The sequence below is a fragment of the Silurus meridionalis genome, chromosome 18 (assembly GCF_014805685.1).
Source record: "Silurus meridionalis isolate SWU-2019-XX chromosome 18, ASM1480568v1, whole genome shotgun sequence".
Classification (NCBI taxonomy): Eukaryota; Metazoa; Chordata; class Actinopteri; order Siluriformes; family Siluridae; genus Silurus; species Silurus meridionalis.
The window spans coordinates 11716286-11737742 of NC_060901.1; the positions used below are offsets into that span (position 1 = coordinate 11716286).

Sequence of the window (21457 nt, forward strand, 5' to 3'; positions counted from 1 at the left end):
ATCATTTTCTAATGCCAAACAATTTATGCCAAGAATTGCTTCTGCAAATATATTCAACTAGAGAATTTTATGTTGACCACTTAATTTACGGCATGCCCACTAAAAATACATTATTCCTTCCCCAGATGGATTTTCAGATTACTTATAAAGAGAATTTCACTTCAGTCATGTTTTAGTAATGTTTAAAGTTGACTAGTTATACAAAAAATAAATCGAAATCGTGAATCGGTCAAACATTCTGAAAAAGAGATTTTTTTTTAAAATCATTGTCGCCCAGTATTACTTTCACCTTATCTAACTCTGATTGGATTTACAGAATATCTGGGTCCATATCTACTGAAACAGAAATCTCTTTACAAGCAATGATTGCATTAAAGTTTAGAAGACTTTTGATCATGCTTTGACTTAATTCTAACTATATTCCAGTCAGTTTGTGGCTAAAGTGGCCAGAGCATTAGTGTGCTGGATGAACCCCTTTTAAATTGATGGTACTCTATATGACCGGTCTCAAAACCTACCAAAAACAACAGTATAACAGTAAATAATTGTGAATGTACAAAATTGTTATAGAAACCTCTCGCAAATGCCCTGGAATATAAATTTGACCTTTAATGAACATTTGCTTTAAAATGAAAGTCTGATGAACAGTAATGATGTAGAAAAAAGATAATAAAGACTGGTTGGTTAAATTACATTGTATGTAATCACTTGATCCTGATAATTTAGTCCTGAGTGTGAAGTATAGTCTCTGGCTGGAGCACCAGCCCATGCACAAACTCTTGAAGCAATATAGTCACCAGTGCACTGTGCAGGAGTGGGACAAAACCAGACAGTCCAGAAGAAACCAGATGCAGACATGAGAAACTTGAACTAAAACTAGAGCCCAGGATTGAATCCAGGGCCATTTGCATGCGGGAGGTTGCAATGTTACCAGCTGTATTGCCAGTGAAGGAAAATGTTTTTGTGTTTTGTTTTTCTGCTTAAACCTTGAATTTAAACGATTTATGTGGTTAACATTTATTTAAAAACAAGGGAATTTGTAGCATAAAATCTACAGCATAGTTTCTACATAATCAAGATACACTGAAAACATTGTCCAATTACAATCATTATCCATATAATTTTTTTAAGTGTTAGATTACAAACTTAGGCAAGAGATAGGCATCATTTTCAGGATTTTCTTTTCCCCTCACCCTGCAATTCCTTTGGGCGCCGCTAGGCGACGGGTTGGTCCTACAGTTTGAATTGACTCTCCTTGAATTGATAGAGGTAACGGGAGGGGGACAACAAAGCGAAGACTAACAGTTCATCTAATTTATTTCTAAGCATGCTCTTCTCTGGAGCACCAACTTAAACATGGGTACAAGACAAATAAATATATAAAGCAAGTCAAATCATTCTATTTCTAGAATCGATCATAATAGAAGCACAGATAATGTACACAATTTTGCATTTTTCAAAGTAACGCAGTTTTTCAAAAACAAAATCATGATCTTATTTTTTACATCTGCATTTATTGTGCCTATTTTACATACCCTAATGAGCTATATTGCTCTTTTTAACCGTGATTCTGTATGCAATATTCCTATTATTGCAGAATTAATACACCGTGAGGTGAAAAATCACAAGTGTCCATGAAGAGAGAGGGAAACAGATAGAAAAAGAAAGAGAGAGAGAGAGAAAGAATGAGAGACATGAAGAAAGATGGATGACACTTTAGGCTGATGACCCATTCTGATCTTTATCATGGTCTTCCTCAGGTGTGTTCTCAGCACTACAGTTTTCCTGTGGTTTCTCCGTGCCCTCAGTATTTTCCGCAGGTTCTTCTGTCTGAGGTTCCTCCTTAGGAGGACTTTTATTAGGAATTTCGGCATCCTCATTTGCTGCAGGTGGTTCAGGCATGAGTGTTTTTGGTGACTGCGTTGCTGCTTCTGCTGTATCTTTCGGAGATGGAGCAGCTGGTGCGGGTTCTGGTTCTGGAGCTGGCTCTTCTGCTTTTACATCTGTAAAGGTCCGATCTGGATATAAAAGTTTCAGCTGCTCTTCAAAATAACTCTCCAGATTAGCTCCAACACTGGACATCTCCGTGTCCTCCTAAAACAACCCACACTCACATGATTAGTGGTTACATTTTATTATATCATCTTTGATGTATGACCTACAATAGACAGTGCAGTGTTATTATTGATTTTCAGTATGCTGCATTTTACAAGTATGGACAACAATATATGAGTAACGAAATGTTTGCCAGCCCGGGTCTAGAATTCTTTCATCGTTTTTTCTTTAAAAAAAAAAGCCTATGCATGTATAGATATTTCAAGAATACATTTCACACATTTCTACTGAAAAGTAAATTTTTATCACCTCAAATACCATGTAAAAAAATTGAAAATGATACCTTGTGGAAAGTAGCACAGTTTTTGAAAATAAGCCTTATGTCTGCCACAAAGTCCTCTGTGCTGTAACTGATATTCTCCTTGCCCTCCAGTTTGCTCCTCACTTTAGACAGGTCCATTGGGGTTTTAATAATCTCGTTGTATTCTGGCATTGACTGTATAAAACAGATATTCCAGGTTGTTAGAAAAAACGCTTCTCGCATCATAACTGCACAATCAACTCTAAACGCCAGACCCTGGAGATCATCATATAAGTTGACATTTCTTTAAACCATTACGCCTCCTCTGTGTGTACATCATTGCTGTTGGAGTATGGGTGAACTTACGGACGGTGTTACAGGCTCCTGGAAATCGGTGCTGAGTTCATTACAGTAGATGCGCAGTAACAGTCTCTCACATTTCTGTTTGATGAAAAAAAGAAAATGCACATCATTATTGACTGCTACATGAAAACCAATTAAAATGTACATTAAATTAGCAAATTAATGGAAAATACTGGACCATACTCGTCTATCCACAGGAGTTAAAGCAACCGAATCAGGATCGGGCTTCACGTTCTTAGACTCTGCACTACGATCGGTGTCGTACTCCATTTCGGGTTCGTTAAGATCACGGCAGAATGCGCAGTACCATTCGCCACTGCAGACGAAAACATCATGGGAAGGCAATGAACCGCACTTTCTAAATATAGTCTTACAGCAATTTATACAATGCTTTCTCAAGTGTGGCTTCTATGGCCAAAAAGCGAAGGCATACTAAATGTAATTTTAACTATAACATACATTCATTATTAAACATGATGTACACTGTAGTTTTCATAACTGACATTGAGAAAAAGTGCAAAATGATAAATAAATAAATCACACATAGCTGATAATTCCAGCAGTCAGCTATTGACAAAATTCCACACGGATAGTTTTTCCGGGTGGCATTATACGGTACAAGAGTGGTATGAGGTGAATCAGACGCAGCAGTCTGTTTATTTGAAGGGTCCCCCCCCATTCATATTGGACATAACTGGTTTTATTTATTTTGAATCTTTAGATTTATTTATGTCTTGTTTTCCTCAATATTCATTGATATAATTCATATATCCATATTTCTTTGACTTAGCACATTTTCATGATTCAGTGCTGGTTTTTTTTTATAATAAAGTTCAGTAATATTTTACATGGAGTGTTTTTTAGTTTTTTTCCGTTGATTAATCAGTTATTGGCAAGAGGGACAGCGCATGTAGGAAGTATTGGGGACAAGGTGAGGGAAGCAATTGAGATGGTTTGGACATGTGCAGAGGAGGGACATGGGGTATATCGGTAGGAGAATGCTGAGGATGAAGCTGCCAGGAAGGAGGAAAAGAGGAAGGCCAAGGAGCAGGTTTATGGATGTGGTGAGGGAAGACATGCAGGTAGTTGGTTTGAAAGAGGCAGATTTATAGGACGGGGAGGTATGGAGACGGATGATCCGCTGTGGCGACCCCTAATGGGAGAAGCCGAAAGAAGAAGAAGAGAATTGGTTATCGGCAAAAATGATCTAACCTAGGTATCAGAATTGGTAAAAATGGGTCAATCTTTGCATAATACAATATAAAAGTAGACTAAAAGATTTATCGTAATTTCCGGCCTATAAAGTGCACCCTTATATAAGCCACTAAATTTTACAAATATTTTTATTTTTAACATAAATAAGCCGCACCTGTGTATAAGTCACAGGTGTCTACACTAACGTACTTTACACAGTTACATGTTACACATGTTGTGGCTCCTTTAAAAGCAGAGCGGCATTTTGGGAACAAAACGTCACTGCATTCTTCCGCTATTATGTGTGTGTGACTGAGGATTATGTCCTTATTATTTTCTGATGCTCGGTCCCAAGTTTCTCTGACTAACCCATAACGCTGTTGCCAAGAAAAATTAAAAAGCACAAGTTTTGGAAACCTGTCTGTGCTTATATGATTTGTGTTGAAACTGGAGTTAGTGAGCTCTCCCTTCACCCTGACTCAACGCGCTACAACGGCTTGTATCTAAACAGTAGCCGACCAAGTAAGTCATTGTTCACTGTCTTCCTCCTTCCTTTCACAACTTCAGTGGTACCTTGACCTACGAGTGCATTAATGTAATAGTTTTCCGAGGTACGAGCGGTCACTCGGTCGATTTTTTTGCTTTATTACGCGAGCAAAAAACTGAGGTACGAGCTCGAGACGCCGCTGCTAGATGGCGAAGCGAAGCCAGAAAGCGAAGATTGCGACGAAAATTACGATAAGCAAAGAAGAAAAAGTAAAAATTTTAAAGTTTAGGGATACGTAGTGTACAGGAGTAATAGTAAAAAACGAGTTTTCCCTCCGCCTCTGCTTATCACCTCTACCCCACCCCTCCACACACACACAGGCGTTTTCGTTAGCTCAAATCGTCTCATCTCCAAGGAAAATACACTGAATAAAACCTTATTATATCTTTACATACTCTTTCTATTATGTTTTTATACAAGATTTGTTATTTAGAAATGTATTTTCCAATTTAATAACATGAAACATAAAAACGGGGTGTCATTTTGAGGGTTGGAACGGATTAATGCCATTTTAAGTATTTTCAATATGGAAAACTGATTTGATGTGCGAGCAAATTGAGATACGAGCTCGTCCACGGAACAAATTAAACTCGTAGGTCAAGGTACCACTGTATGTCTCTGGGGAGTTTACCTTTTGTCATCGTCGTGGGCCACCGGTGGAAGTTTTTCTCCCGAAGCCCTGCAGCTCAGAACACAGGTGAGGTGCGTTTTTTCGTTTTTCGTTCGGAAATTTCATTGGTCTAATGTTATGGGGTTCCGTTTTTTGCCTTGAAGTTTGTGAAACCGGGAAAAACCCATAAATTTGCTGCTTCGTTGTTTAAGACGCGGGGTTCAAAACGCGGGAAAAAATTTGCCGCTTATAGTCCGAAAAATACGGTAATTGTGCATTCAAAGATTACACAAGTGTTTACATTTATATATGGAAATACAGAAAGCATAAAATATTTAGCTCGCCAGTTTTCTGACAATATTGTTCTATTTTGCCCCTTTGCAGAGTAATCCTTGCTGTCCAACTAAATGGTCAATTTTGATATAAACACATTCGAAAATCATTGATTGGCTCGATTAAAGCCTTTAATCAGGCTGGTCCAGGGTCTGTTGGTTGCCAGTCCTGAAGGAGACATTTCATGCATATACACAGGCATAGCAAAAAAATTTACCTTGGCGATGCATTGAGAGTGGGAATATGACAGCTGAGATGGAAGACTTTGGGACATTTATCACAGCAGAGCAGTTCTCCTCCATTCTGGCACACAGCGCACCAGTCCTCATTAGGGTCCTCCTCAGGTTCAGGGCTTTTCTCTGTCTGCTGCTCTTCTGTGGGAGACGACCCCTGTTGCTGGGTCTGAGACTGCACGCCTGTGCTATCTGGAAGACTAGCTTTGTTAGTGGTCTGGACCTACCACACACAACAAACACGAAGGGATTGCGCATCAGTGAACATGGTTGATCTATTAGATCCAAATGTGCAATAGATCCTGGAAACCAGATATAACATAGATACTTACAAATCGAACTTCGTCGTCATCTTCAGGTTCATCCTTGATGACTATGACTGGCCCTGGAGAGGACTTTCTCCTTCTCTTGGTTGTAAGGCTTGTTGGCCCACTCGCTGGAGGCTCCGAACGCTTCCAGGGACCAGCCCTAAAATTGTACAAAAAATTAATTGCCACAACATAAAACTCTGAGCAAAACACAGAGAAAGAAGTACAAATTCTTGAAGAAGACAGTTTGTATATAGCGATAGTACCCGGTCCTTGCTTCTGATGATGAAGGTGCAGACATGGGAGAAATCTGTCTTACTGGTGCTAAGAACAAAAGGGAAGAGTAAATATCGATTTGAATATTAATTCTTTTTCATTTTATAAAAAGAAAAAAAAAAATTCACACTCTCATTCACATTAAAAAACTTTGACCACATTTGCCAAATGTTAACTGTAACAAGAATGAACCAATAACACAGAACAATTTTGGTTTTATCTTTTTTTTTTTTATCTTATGGCCACCCACTCTAGAGTTTTGGTCAATCTTTATGATGAAAATCAGACCAAAGAGAACCAGTCATCATTTGGTCACAATCACAAATTCATTATAAAACATTATTTCTTATCAGAGGAATATATTCCAGATTTAAGCGTTTAATAACTCAAATACAATAAGCAAAAAGCAAAAGTAGTGGCTTGTGTATAAAATCTATATTGTCTATTAACCAAGTATTGAACTTCCAAGTTGTAATACACACCATTTTTCTCATGCATAGTAGGGGGCAGAGTTGGAACAAAACTAGCTCTCGGGCCAGACACTGATAAAGAAACAGAAGGGTCACTTCTCCTGCTGAGGTATGAGGGTTCCATCATGTTTCTCTGCAAAGCAAACATTGCAAACTTTTATCCAACTACACATAACCATGACTTGTAGACTGAAACCGTAACAGTGTTATTTACCTGCATGTAAGACACCTGAGATGCGTGCGGAGCAGTGTTTTGGAGAGGTGCATTCTGGGAATAGCGAGAAGGTCCTTGAAGCACGTCCATAGGTTTGGGAGGGAAGTTAGGACTGTTGATAAGACCCCTTAAGGTCTGAAACAGATATGTAAGATTTAGCGTAACAATATACCCCTATCTTATGTAAATACAGTATCTCACAAAAGTGAGTACACCCCTAATATTTTAGCAACCATTTTAGTATTTCTTCTCAGGAGAAAACACTATAGAATTGAAATGTGGATATACTTTACAGTCAATGTGCAGCCTGTATAGCAGTACAAATTTGCTGTCCTCTAAAAATAACTCAACATACAGCTATTATTGTTAAAATAGCTTGCAACAAGTAAGTACACCCTAAGTGAACATGCCAAAACTGCACCTGACACACAGCACAAGGATTTAACTTCTTTGATCGACCTTTGCGAGGTCTGTTAAGAATAGAAGGTAAACGTCTGTATGACCCTGGCCACTGTACTGTAACTCAGTTTCAGGGTGTAACTGGTCTGCTTATAGCCTTGGCCATCTTTGTGGAGAGCAACAACTTTAATTCTCAAATACTAAGAGAGATCTTTGCCATGAGGTGGTCACCCGACATACAGCTGTAATCACTTAGGGTGTATTAACTTTTGTTGCCAGATATTTTGACAATAATGTCTGTATGTTGAGTTATTTTTAGAGGACAGTAAATCTATAGTGCTATACAAGCCGCACACTGACTACTAAAATACAGGTGCAGCTTAAAACATGAAAATCATTTAAAAAGTTGATTTATTGTAATTATTCAATACAAAAAGTAAAACTCAGATCAATCACACACAGACCTATATTTTAAGTGTTTATTTCTTTTAATTTTGATGATTGTGGCTCACATTTAATAAAAAACCACCAATTCACTATCTCAAAAAATCAGAATACTTCATAAAATCAGTCAAAAAAACATTTTAAGTGAATTGTTGGCCTTCTGGAAAGCATGTTCATTTTTGCTTTAATTACTGCCTCAATTGGGCGTGGCATGCAGGTGATGAGTCTATGGCAATGCTGAGGTGGTGTAGAAGCCCAGGTTTTCTTCATTTTTTTGGGGTCTCTTGTTTCTCATTTTCCTCTTGACAATTAAACTTCCTGGTAGACGACAGTGCTGACCTTGGACTTGATAAAACACAGTGGACCAATATTAGCAGATGACATGAATCCCTAAAGCACCACTGACTGTGCAAACTTTACACTGGACTTCAAGCAACTTGGATTCTGTGCCTCTTCTCTCTTCTTCCAGACTCTGGGACCTTGATTTCCAAATGAAATGCAAAACTTTCTTTCCTTTCATCTGAAAAGACGATTTCGGCCCACTGAGCAACAGTCCAGTCCTTTTTGTTCTTTGCCCAGGTAAGACACCTGTGACGTTGTCTCTTGTTCAGGAGTGGCTTGACACAAGGAATGTGTCAGTTGTAGCCCATGGATACGTCTGCGTGTGGTGGCTCTTGAAGCACTGACTCCAGCTGCAGTCCACTCTTTTTGAATCTCCCCAAATTCTTTAATAGGCTTCGTTTTACCTTTTTCAACCACATTTTTTCATTTAATTTAACTTTCCATTGATGTGTTTGGATACAGCACTCTGTAAACAGACAGCTTCTTTAGCAATGACCGTTTGTCTTACCCTCCATGTGCAGGGTGTCAATGATCCTCTTCTGGACAACTGTCAAGTCAGCAGTCTTTCCCCATGACTGTGTAGCCTGAGACACCATTTAAAGGCTCAGGAAACCTTTGCAGGTGTTTGGATTTAATAAGCTGATTAGAGTTCACCACGATTCTTCAATATTGAACTTTTTCACAATATTCACATTTTCTGGAGGTACTGAATTTTGGTTTTTCATTAAGCATATGCAATTATATAAAAAATTTAAAGAAATCAACAATTTAAATATATCAGTCTGTGTGTGATGAATCTATATAATATACGAGTTTCACTTTTTTTATTGGATTACCAAAATAAATCAACTTTTTTATGATATTCTAATTGATTGAGAATCACCTGTATATCCAAGTTTCATTTCTATAGTATGCCTCTTAAGAAGATCTTCTGAAATGGTTGCCAAAATGTGAGGGGTGTACTAACTTCTGTAAGATACTTTATGAATATACTGCCACCAGCGTATTGAAGAAACTTATTTCACACCATATGAAGCATGTCACTGTATGAAACATAGAAGAGCATCATTATTAAATTAAAAGTTGTATTTGAGTATTGGGGTTTTCTCACACCTTTACCTGTTGTGGAATGCTGGAGTTCTGGATCAGAGTCGGTGGACTTCTTGTATTAATGTGCGGGCTGCCATACCTCCAAGCCTGCTGGGGCATACCGGCTAAATTCTGGGAAGGTGATCCTCCCTGCATTGGTCTAGTGGATGGTGGCTGCCCAGGGGGACGCATTCCCCAAGACCAGTGATTAGGAGACACGTGTCGGTTTGGCTGTTGAGCAAGTTTCTCCACCTGCATTTGCAGCTGGGCCAGTGTGCTCTGCCTGTGCTGCTGAGCCTGAGATCCTGTGAGGGACAAAGGGGGCCCCTCACCCCTGGGGACCGGGTTCATCTGATGGAAAGGAAATGGCTGGGGGCCACCCTGCTGCCGAGCTGAGCTTTTCTCTACCACGAGGGACCCTGATGGAGAAAATATATTTAGAGAAAGCTTACAATTGCCTGTATAGATGTACACCTGTGACGACAAGCAACTACGGCTTTAATGAATGTCTCTAGCAACCAAAATCTTTTCTCTACGTTTTTGCATGTAATGAGTATGTAGTTTATTGAGGTCTTCCAGCAAAGGGTAAAAAAAACTAATTAACGAAAGGTCATGGCTGGGTCCCTGATTTCAGTCTTACCAAGGTCAACATTTGAAGCCCAAAAAGCAGCCCGGCACTGGAAGCGAACTGAGCTCTGAGGAACGTAGGAAGTATTGCACTTTGCTCGAAGAAGGAACTGGATTTGATACAAAATCTGAAAGTAGAGATAAAAATCATTTGTAAACTCAACACCGAACACAGAGTATTCATGTCTGACTGCGCTGAAAAACTCTCACCAGCCGTTTACAGTACAGGAGCGCGGTACCACTGTTACTGGCTGTAGCCCACTTTGTGAAGTTAATCACATGATCAAGATGCTTGGTGATGGAGGAGATGTCTTCCTGCTGTTTCTTCAGCACCATTTCATGGTCTTTCGTCAGTGCCTTTAAAGAGAATTATCCACTATAACCATTTCACTAAATCTTTATAAATTAATACTTCAACTGTATTTAAACCCAATCTTGCATCAAACTCTATTTGAGGCACATGTGATTACCACAAACAAAAACTTTTCCTGAATTGCCAGTGCTAAAAGATTTCACATAGTCTTATACAGATTTATTGTTCTGCGATACCGATTTGTGCCTGATTGCACACAGATACCGGACACATTCTGGAAGTCCAAATTGAATATTTTATTTTTCTACTAAAAGAATACAAGTAGAAGAAAAAAAATTTTGTATATACATTTTTCTCTTTGTTCACATACATATATTTATATATCCTTTATATCTTATATTCTTATATTTTATTTTATATAGTTTATATAGTTTTTATACTTTATTTATCTGCTTTTTTCTTTCTCCCCACCCTATTCCCCTCATGCCGGACCGTTGTATAAAGCATTTCACTGCATGTCGTACCCTGTACGTATGTGTATGTGATGAATACAATTTTTTTTTTCCAAACAGTGGGTTCAGGGTGTACTGTTGTATTCCTTATACAGTCGCAGACTTAAATTTTCTGATTTCAACAAGTGTCAGGTGACTTAAATCCAAGGCCTTTTACTTCTTTTCTCCATGCAGGTGAAAATTCATGTTCATAGTAATCACATATGTATTATCGATAAGGTCGAAATATTCTGCTCCATTGCATAAAGTGCTTCAATAACTATTCAATACCTCAAGCTGGTTGATTAAGATCTTCCCTTTTCTGTTTATTTCCATAATCAGATTGCAGATTGCCTTTTTAATCTCATTGGTGACAGTCTTGCGGTTTTCATCCACTTGCTGAAGGCTGTTAAATAAGAAGGCAACCATTAAGCGTGACTGTTTCCTATGTCTTTAGAAACATTGCGTGTCAATTCACTGCACAGGGAGGTATAACGGAAATATACTTTACCCATTATTTATAGTGTCAGACACCTCCCCAATGGCCTTCCGTTTGTCCTGAAGCTGGACCGTCATCTTCTCTAGGTGTTCCCTGTGGTTTCTATATGCATCCTCCAGAAACTGGTAGCTGCAAAGCATGTCATAAGATTTTGATTTAAAACGCACGACTTTGTAAAAAGGTGGAACCGAGGTAACGAGGAAGACTGGAATAATTACTTATGGTCCTTGTGCTTGAGTAACTGACAGTCCCTGCAGGTGAGACGGTCACAAGTTTCACAGAAAAGCTTCAGGGGCTCTTGCTTGTGGACATCACAGAAAACCGGTTTTTGCGTGGAAGCACCCATTGCTTCTGTCAACAACAACAACCACAAAAAAGCTTTTAACCACAATAACAGTCAGTAATCATTATCTAGATATATTTGTCTCTGTAGCTGAATTCAGGCAAAGATCGGATGTTTCTGCCTAATAGACTGACAGATGTTGACTCTTCGTGTTTGTTTTATTGACTTTTTTTTCCTGCCAGAACTTCCCTGAATAGATCTTAATATGTACAGGCTGTACTGAAACACACACAAGCCTCATCTTGATACCAGCTGTCCAAATGTCTACAACTGACATTTTTATATAAAACTTTAATTTTTTGAGAAGTCTAGTCGATAATACAGGATAATATAATAGAAATGGTCAGAATTAAACCATCTAATTTAATGCCATGACAAGTTTTACTTTTGTGCGTTTTACAATAATCAACTCTGAGGTAATAACAGCCCTGCAGGTCACATCAGAACACACATCATCATCCTGTGATTTATTATTTCCCTATTACAGTGCACCCCATCGAGTTTTATTTTGCAAAAATATACAAAATCAGATTCTTAACTTTGATTCCATCCTGCATGTATAAAGACAGTTCGGTTACCTGAAGACATCTCCTCCATTTGCCTGATCGTATGATCTCTCGTGAACTTTACACGCTGATGAGCCTCGATGCAGGTGACGCACAGGAATTCCACACACTCCACACAGAACCCAGTGGCTTCCGTGTTGTCGTCGCAGCTCATACACAGCTGAAAGCAAAAAGAGGATGAATGCAGCATTAGCAGGTGATGCATGAAATGAAGTTCGAACAGAGCTTGGTCTGAGATGCTGCAATGGAACTGTATTGAATTTCTGCTTGTCCTGTAGAATAAAAGACTGTGCTAGAGTACGAGGGTTTTTTTTAATGAGATGTTATGACTTGTAAAATTGTTGAACTGCCTAACACTGATAAAATAACAATGGTTTAGCACATTGAGGAGGGGTTGGGAGTTCACAGAAGCACAAGCTAATAAATATCCACTATGTTGCATGACAGATTGAACTTAAGTCTAAACTTGTTATTTGAATAAAGAGAATTCAGGACCCAATGATGCAATAATTGATCACTGTTGGGGTGTGATGGAGTATTTCACTCCAGAGCAGACAGGAAAGAGACATGACAGTTTGAGAAATGTGTTAGAAATTAACTACATTTAGGATGAAAATGCAGACCTGCCTCTGTTGATATGCTCCACCATGACCAATAACATTAAATCGTATTTCTTTGCCTAATGCAATGACTGCGATTGTGCTCTAAAGCAAGGGGCTCAAGGATTTTCTTTTAAGATTCTAACAATTATAATCTAAAAAACTCTATTGGGGAAAAAAGTAGCACTCAATGATTTTCATCACACCCAACACTATGATTTACATTTCACTTATTATTGTGCATTGTAAGTGCATACATTTATTTCTTAAATTTGACAATGTCCATTGTGAAAAGCGCTAAACAAATAAACAAACTTATTATAGAGTATTAACTCAATCACACTACAATGAGCGGTCACACGGAAGAAGGTGGCCCGGTTTCGCCTAAGATTTCATCCTCATGTACACTCAGTTTTTTCCCACACTTGCTGAAGCTGCTTTGTGACGTTATTCATTGCTCACAGTAAATTTTTTTGTTAGGAATAAAGGCATGTACCTGACTGGTCTTCTCTACAGTGCTGCTAGGCACCTCCATGGTGTCCTTGGCAAAGAAGTTATCCAAGACCTCAACTTCCATGCACTCTTGATGACAAACTGGGCACCGGATCACGTTTACTGCTGAGTGCAAACAAGCAACATTAGTCTCAAACTGCAACATGGCCTAGACAACAAGGTTTATTACAAATTATGGAAATATGGTCATCTGAGGTCCTGAATGATTAGGTCAGGTGTCCACAACAGGCCATATAATAAATTCTACAAAGCGGAAGTGACACATCCTCCACGATTTTAATATGATCAATGAGAGAAAATCCCAAACTCTATAATCGATAATACGTCAGTGTCAGATTATACAGACTAATTGAAGAAAATGAAAACTTTCCACCTGCGTCATCGATCAGCAGGATTGCGGCTTGTGCCGAAAATGGGCTGATATAAACAAACATTCCTAGAATGAGTTCAAGAGAAGTAGTGTTTATTTTTCCTCTCAGTCAGAACGTACTGTTCCCTATAGCCATGGCCACTACTGTAGACATATTGACATTTTTAGCTGTAGAAGAATTTGTTGATGGACTTTTGGGACCATCTTGTATAAAGTGGCATGAAATAATCTTTAAAAAAACATCACATTTGAAAAGTTTTCAGCTTAATTTAAATAAAATATCTATCCATCTATCTATCAATTCATCCATCCATCCAGTATCTCAAAACTCCTCACATTTCAGCAACCGTTTTAGTATTTCTTCTCAAGGGACAATACTATAAAAATGAAAATTGGATATACTTTAGAATAGTCTAAATAACAGTATAGATTTACTGTCCTCTGGAAATAATTCAACATACAGCTATCATTGTCAAAATAACTGGCAACAAAAGTGAATCCATTGACTACTCTAAAATATATAATTTCAAGTTTAATTTCTACAGTATTGTCCCCAAAATCCACAGGATTCCTGAAAACAGAGACAGTCCGATCCTAGCGTGTGTATGGAATGAGGATGATTTTAGGTGATCATACATGTCTTGCCTTGTCCCTCAGACGGCATGTGCTGGTTCGTGCCTTGTTCGGTGTATCCCAGGTTCCTCGATGATGACGGAAGGCATCTTTTGCAGAAGGAGTGCAGACAGGGCAGCAGTTTGGGTTCCCTGCTGTGGAAGCTTAGCTTACACAGGGGACAGATGTCCAGCAGGCCCAGGCTGCCTTCCTCTTTCTGTTTGGCCTCTTGGATTGGTTTGCTCTCGGCCTCGTTTTCCACGATGATCACGAGATCGTCGGCTTCCAGCGTTTCTCCGTTCTCCTCCATGACCGTGTCTCAGAACGTGGGCCTGAAAACTATAACTCTAATGACACCAGTGTATAGAAAACAAGGAAGATCCGGATTCGAGGAGCCTTTAGCAAACGCATTCCGGTGTCATCATAGAAGAAGAAATACCGAAAACCTGCTACTTTCTAATGAAAAGACTCGTTCGTATTGAAGAGAGTCATTGCTAAGTACCAACAGTTAGCACTGAAGAAAATAAATATAAAAACAGCTAGTTCCGTAACAGCAAGCAGCTAGCAAGCCAAAGGCTAATTCTAAAAAATATATTCATAAATATATATACACATCCTAGAGAAATTATTTTGGACGAAACCCAAGTTATACACTTTCTTTACTGCGTATTATTATGCGTTTGCGAACACTACACTCAAAAACAAAGCTTTTTGTTCGTATCTATTTAACTAGCTACGAAATCCTGTTTATCGCTGGCCGATAGCTAACAAACAGATGGGCCGGAACCCAAATACACCACTGTACCCTTTACCTAAGTGCACTACTCAACACAAAATAGGAGAGACCTAGTGTACTAGATATTTAAGACGGACCTATTTGAGCTTTAGCCAATGTAACGAGGCCGCAGTAATACGACTACGGCAAGCTTGACGTGTCAAACTTCCACTGTTCTGTTAGCGTTTTTTTCTGCACAACTCACCACCCACTTTGTGGACTCCATCGACTGGGTGGAGAAGGAAAGAAATCTGAAAAGAAATTGTTAGTCTTTTCTTTAAACAGCATGCATAGCAAAGAGAATCAGCATTAACTAACTATAACTAATAATTTCTTAATATTTGCATATTTTTTTAAAGAAGGGAAACAAGTAAATTAATCTGTAACAAAAGTTAAAAGGTTAAAGGCTCTGTTTATAACAGGTTTTTTCTTTGGTAAAAGGTCGAGCTTAATTTCCAAAGGCCAATTACTTTTGGTTATCAGTGATTTGTATGGCTTATTAATGGTCCTCTTTATTCACTATTTTAAGCACATGATAGTGTAGGTTCTATAATTGTGTCCAATCACAATTCAGGATACACCATGTGTCTGAAAAACATTTTCCCTCTTTTTTTGTTACTTGGGAGAAATGTGTGTGCACACCCTTTGAACAGGGTCAACAGCCACGACTAAAAGTTGGCAATCACAGCATAACTGATTAACCTGCAAAGATATTTAACATGTGGCTTCTCTTTGCAGAACTGATTTGACCGTCAGTTCAAGCTGAGCTCCTCGTTTGGGAATTTGGGATTTTAAAAAAAATACGCAATGGAGCTGACAGCTAAAAGTCATTCTGTCACCTTGAACAATGGGTTGAAAATGCCTCTTATGGGTATAGGGACCTATGGAGACCCTCGGAAGGTAAGGAGATACAGCTTTTCCTCATTTTTTCACTCACCCCCCTGATGTGTTTTTTTATCCCTCTGGAATTGTTTCTGCTACTGCATTTTTCATTTACTAAATTTTTTAGACTCCTAAAGGAACCACGTATAACGCAGTCAAGCTGGCTATCGAGGTTGGATACAGGCACATCGATGGAGCTTTGGTGTATTTCAATGAGCATGAAGTCGGCCAAGCCATCCGAGACAAAATTGCAGATGGGACAGTGAAAAGAGAGGACATTTACTACTGTGGAAAGGTAAATGACAAGTGTGTTTCCTTTAAGATAAAAACATTTGTTGCTGGATTGTGGGAAGACATCATGAGCTGTGTTAGAACCCATAGGAAGGAAAGGAAGGTAATGTGCTTTTAGTATTTGTACTTTGTTACTGTACGGTATTCAGAGCTGTTGCAAGCACAGTTCTACATCGTAAAATAATCTCTTTGGTTGAGAGTTATTAAGCATAACGTGGTATGATTACTAATGGCTGATTTTGTACAAAGACACCTGAAGACAATGTCAGAAAACTTTGTTTTATTGTTGATGATAAATTATAGCTTCTAGGTGTTTTACACTTTCCAGCTACAGATCTACAGACCTGTAGGCACCCATAATGGCACAACATAGCAGCTATCTGGCTGATAATACTATATGATTTTGAATGGCCAAATAAAAATGTTTATATTTGCAAATTTGGATCTGGATTTCTGAAGAGATGGTCAGGGGCTCAAGCCCCAACACTGCCAAGCAAGGCATTTAACACTTTCTGCTCCAGGATCGCACCATGGCTGACCCTGAGCTCCAAACCCAGTTTTCTAAGTTGGGATATGGACAATGGCATGATGGTGTATAATGAAACATATGCTGTAAATGAGTATTTAATTGTTTATATAAAAATTATATTTTCTTTAATCTAACCACAGTGTCTTCTTTCTCGTGCCAGTTGTGGAACACGTTTCATCCTCCTGAGCTTGTAAGACCAGCACTGGAACAAACTCTCAAAGAACTGCAACTGGACTATGTGGATCTCTACATCATCGAACTCCCCATAGCTTTTAAGGTCTTTACACCATCCTCACATCATCCACAATGTACTGTAATGCAGAAACGTCAATTCATGCAGATATTTAAATTATTTGTGAATTGATTGCATACGATTTGATTTTCATTTCCCCAGCCAGGGGATACTTTCCATCCAAAGGATGAGAACGGGAAATATATTTACCATCACACAGACCTTTGTGCCACATGGGAGGTATTTGAATGTGCTGCTTGGATTAAATAAAAAAATAACTATATATATATATATATATATATATATATATATATATATATATATATATATATATATAATATATAAAACAATTTTTATGTATCCTATCATCCAAAACCTGTAATTTATCAGTATTTCACCAATAAACAATATAGACCTTACTGATATTAATAGGACCCTGAAATCCCTTTCATATGTGGTGATCCTTTTTAGACAAATTTAACAAAGGCTCTGTCAATTTTAGTCTCTTATCTCTTAATTGGTTATCCCTGGTAAACAATTTGCACAGGTCATCATTACACAGCATTACACAATTTATTTGTCACACATACAATTAAAGTCATGTAAACAAAGTGTCGATATAAAGTTTTGCACAGTTTCCCCCATATACAGCAGTTTTCTAACTTTTTTATGTTTATTTTTCCCACCTTTCAGGCATTAGAGGCCTGTAAAGACGCAGGGCTGGTAAAATCTCTCGGCGTGTCTAACTTCAATAAACGGCAGCTCGAGCTGATTCTGAATAAGCCAGGTCTAAAGTACAAACCTGTGTCGAATCAGGTAATCTTTAGCATATAGCATGCTGCACGTAGAGCCCCCTATGTGTGGCAAATCAATGGAAAGCTTTTTTTTTCTTTACCTAGTGCTACTGCCACTGATGCACTTGCATTACATGCTCTTAATGATGTACTTGTTTTGTTTTTTTATTATTATTTTATATATATAGATTGAATGCCACCCGTACTTCACTCAGCCTAAAATGATGGAATTTTGTAAGCAGAATGAAATTGTCATTGTTGGATACAGTCCTCTAGGAACATCCAGAGATCCATCTTGGTAAAAAAAAAAAACTTCTTCACTTCACATTTATAAGAATTCATATGGCAGATCTTTATGCCAAATGAATAAAGATAGACAGACAAAATCTGGAAACAAAAAAAAATGTAAAGCATAAATGTCAATAAGGAAGTTCATATCTGCGGAAGTTCTGTTTATATAGGAGCTAATAAATGACCAAATGTCAACTGACATACTGTAGAAACTATTTTATAGCTAAGCGCATTTATTCATTTTTCAAATCTGCAATTTTCTGTACAAATTTGACGTGAAATGTGATCAAATCTTCACCTAAATCCTAAAACTAAATAAAGAGGACCTATTTAAGACAAATGATTCAAAAAAGACATTTCTTTCATTAAGCAAAAAAATCCAACACTGAATATATTTAACAGGAAAAAATTGCCAAAGCTTTAAACAAGTCTGAATCGTTTCATCACTCATTTCTATGTGTATAAAGATTTGTTTTTGTTACATAGGGTGAATTTAAAGTGTCCCCCTATGCTGGAGGATGAGATTCTGGTGGCCATTGCTAAGAAGTATAAGAAGAGCACAGCTCAGGTAGCGCTTAGGTTCAATGTGCAGCGAGGTGTAGTGGTCATTCCAAAGAGCTTCAACCCAGAGCGCATCAAGAAGAACTTTGAGGTTTGTTTTCTCTCAGTAACAATCTATAAGTAAGTACAACCATTGGGGTAAAAAAAAAGACCAATCCCAGAATGGCAAATATTAAACTGTTTGTGGTAAAGCCAGAAACAGGAAAATTCCTTATATAGTCTTTTTGTATGAAAACGCAAAATTGGGATAATGGTTAAAATGTTTGATGTCAAATACACACATACATTTCTTCAAACATCCATAAAGATTACTTATTACCCAGTTATCTGCCACACATTATGCAGCCCACCGAAGGCATGATAACAAGGTCATAAATTGATTGGTGCAGCAACAAACCCCTACCGACCATAAAAAAATTAATGAGAAAAAAAAACTAGATAATAACCAACAAGACATGTAGGTTTTAGGTTAATTCAAAGTTCTACAAGGTTTCTTTATCACAGCAAGTGCAGAAGATTTGTTAAAATGTTCATTTTACGATATTAGCCTTTTAAAATATTTTATATTTCTGAATGAGATTCTTTTTTATAAAAAAAAGAGGCCAGTTTTATATTGTGATTTTCTCAGACTTAAGGTCACTAGAAGTTACTAGAAAGCACAAAAAAAAGTTAACTGTGGTGTGATTTGCTATAGGATGAATTAATTATTGAATCAATTATTTAAGTTCATTTTATTTATTAGAAAAATCTAAACATAGCTGAACCCAATTTGGTTTTCAGGTGTTTGATGTGAGCATGGGCAACACTGCTGTAATGTTTAATGATTTACTGCTTTGAATCACTGCACAGGTTGCGATTCGAACCAGCAAATCATTGCACATTGCACCAGCGTGTCTTGAGGCTATCTTCATCGCAACAGTACAAGGGTTACAAAAAGAGATGTGTACCTATATGATATATTTGACGTCTTTGTCCTAACTGTAATGTATTTATCTTTTTTGCTAGATATTTGACTTCAATTTGACTGATGATGAAATGAAGGCGATTGAAGGGCTTAACAAAAACATTCGCTTTGTGGAGCTTCTCATGTAAGTTATTCATATACAACTTTTAACTGACATGTATTTATTCATTTGACAAATATTTATTCAAGGTAGTAAAAAAAAAAAATTGGATACAAATGGTACATCCTTTTTCACATTAAGTGCCTATTTTCTGTTTTCCACTCTTTTAAGTAAATGACTGAATGATGATGTTCCACTAGATTTTGGAGTGTGTTTGTGGAGATTTGTGCTCATTCATCCACAAGGGTGTTAGTAAAGTCAGGTACTGAAGTAGCGTGAGGTGCAGTCAGTGTTCCTATTCATCCCAAAGGTGTTCTGTTAAGGTTAGAGCTCCATAGCAGGCAACTCAAGGCCTTCCATAAAAAAAATATGGTCTGAGTCTCCTAGTTCAAGTGAAAGGAAAATTTATTTTAAAAGACATCCTTTATGATTGTCCATTTCTAGCTTTGCAATAAAAGGTTTGGGGTGCCAACACTTATGTCCACAGAGTGTATGTGTATCCAAGCATAGAGCTGATCGTTGAATAAACAGATCTGAGCCTAATCATTGTTTCTCTGTTTGTAGGTGGAGTGATCATCCCGAATATCCGTTCCATGAAGAATATTAGAGATGAAGAATGAAGAATGAAGAGATTAGAGCAAAAAAACAAAACAATGTATGATATAAATGATATAAATGCATTTTTTTAAATATTATTAGCATGCCCCATTATTTCATCTTACAATTACCTCATAATTAATAAAAGAAATAATTTTATAACACATCACTCCTGCATTTGTTTGTATTTCTGATTTAAGGCCTTTAGTATTAATATATTAATTCATATAATATAATTAATATATATAATATACACACCTGTATGTGGCAGGTTTATTTAAATGTTCTATGAGTAAATAACACAGTAAGATAAAATGTCTAAAGATCAAAATAAGATTTTTAGAAGTATCAGAAGTACCCCAAAAAAAAAAAGTACTGTGTTGTACATTTTGTCAGTGTTCAATAGGTGTTGCATCCCATAATAATTGGTGCTTGTGTCCCCGTTTGCAACTTGAACAACCCAATGAAAGCAGCAAAAGACAGTAGATAGCAGTGATACTGTGTGTGCAGGTCTAAAAACCTTAATAACAAGAACCCTAAATACTGCTGAAGTAAGCCAAATTTACTGCTGGGATAAAAAGGCTTGTTATGAGGCTTGGATGGAACTGGAAGCAACTGGTGAAGAGCCAGAGATGCCACTGTTCCATGTACCAGAACAAGCTACTTTGGACATCTCAGATTCTTTTAGTTCAAATGATGCAACTGGTCTTTATTTGTCTTGATACACTACAATTCTTGTTAGAAAAGCAAAATAAAAAAACACTACCAATCTTTCTAGAGTTATTGCATCCAGAAAATATAGAGGATTTAGACCACAAATATACACTAGTCAGCCATCATTTTAAATCCATTGCCAATTGAAATCAATAGCATTGATTATCTCATTAGACTGGCACCTAGTAAGGAAGGTACACTTTATTGCCAAAAGTATTGGGTCACATGACTTTTCCTGCTATATGTGGTTCTATTTCAAACTGTTAACACAAAGCTGGAGGCACTCAATTGTACAGGACGTCTTTAGATGCGCTATAATAAAATTTTACATTCACTTGAACTTGTAAACTCAAACCTGTTCCAGCATGGCAATGCCCCTGTGCACAAAGTGAGCTCCTTAAAGATCTGGTTTGCATGCTTTGGAGAGGAAGATATTGAGTGGCCTGCTATAGAGCTCTGATTTCAACCCTACTGAACACGTTTGGGATGAATTGGCTGACTGCACCCCAGGCCTCCTCATCTACATCAGTACCTGCCTTTCATAAAACCCTTGTGGCTGATGAACACAAATATCCATGACATCCACAGGAACTTTGATGAGAACCAAACTGTAATA

At 37.7% G+C, this 21457-nt stretch overlaps 2 protein-coding genes across 7 annotated transcripts; one reads left to right on the plus strand and one right to left on the minus strand.

The window, feature by feature from the left end:
• Nucleotides 1–1299: 1299 nt before the first annotated feature.
• On the minus strand, nt 1300–14875 carry trim24 (tripartite motif containing 24). Of its 6 annotated transcripts, none has more exons than XM_046872540.1 (18): nt 14136–14875; nt 13113–13234; nt 12030–12177; nt 11327–11456; nt 11121–11237; nt 10901–11015; nt 10016–10162; nt 9819–9933; nt 9203–9597; nt 6905–7039; nt 6703–6823; nt 6211–6268; nt 5969–6104; nt 5621–5859; nt 2903–3035; nt 2723–2797; nt 2399–2551; nt 1300–2094 (listed from the first exon to the last, which is right to left on the minus strand). In XM_046872540.1, exons 1-18 carry the CDS (start codon nt 14419–14421, stop codon nt 1717–1719), a joined length of 3003 nt encoding a protein of 1000 aa, XP_046728496.1. In that variant the 5' UTR covers nt 14422–14875; the 3' UTR covers nt 1300–1716. The 6 variants fall into 6 exon arrangements, with proteins under 6 accessions (XP_046728496.1, XP_046728499.1, XP_046728498.1 ...); XM_046872543.1 differs by having other exon boundaries at nt 11327–11459; nt 13113–13231; nt 14145–14874; XM_046872542.1 differs by having other exon boundaries at nt 11327–11459; nt 14145–14874.
• A 156-nt stretch (nt 14876–15031) lies between these two features.
• On the plus strand, nt 15032–20296 carry LOC124400790 (aldo-keto reductase family 1 member D1-like). The gene is made up of 10 exons (XM_046872553.1): nt 15032–15150; nt 15625–15786; nt 15896–16063; nt 16749–16865; nt 16983–17060; nt 17514–17636; nt 17803–17912; nt 18392–18557; nt 19472–19554; nt 20095–20296. Exons 2-10 carry the CDS (start codon nt 15694–15696, stop codon nt 20135–20137), a joined length of 981 nt encoding a protein of 326 aa, XP_046728509.1. The 5' UTR covers nt 15032–15150; nt 15625–15693; the 3' UTR covers nt 20138–20296.
• The last annotated feature ends 1161 nt before the right edge of the window (nt 20297–21457 follow it).

Coding starts and splice junctions, on each gene's coding strand:
- trim24 (XM_046872538.1), bottom strand. CDS start 14,421: ATGGAGGAGAACGGAGAAACGCTGGAAGCCGACGATCTCGTGATCATC. Junction 11,238..11,326: donor CTCAAGCACAAGGACCATAA/GTAATTATTCCA, acceptor CATGCTTTGCAG/CTACCAGTTTCTGGAGGATG. Junction 7,040..9,202: donor GCATTCCACAACAGGTAAAG/GTGTGAGAAAAC, acceptor TATCTGTTTCAG/ACCTTAAGGGGTCTTATCAA.
- LOC124400790 (XM_046872553.1), top strand. CDS start 15,694: ATGGAGCTGACAGCTAAAAGTCATTCTGTCACCTTGAACAATGGGTTG. Junction 17,061..17,513: donor ACCTTTGTGCCACATGGGAG/GTATTTGAATGT, acceptor CCCACCTTTCAG/GCATTAGAGGCCTGTAAAGA. Junction 17,913..18,391: donor ACATCCAGAGATCCATCTTG/GTAAAAAAAAAA, acceptor TTTGTTACATAG/GGTGAATTTAAAGTGTCCCC.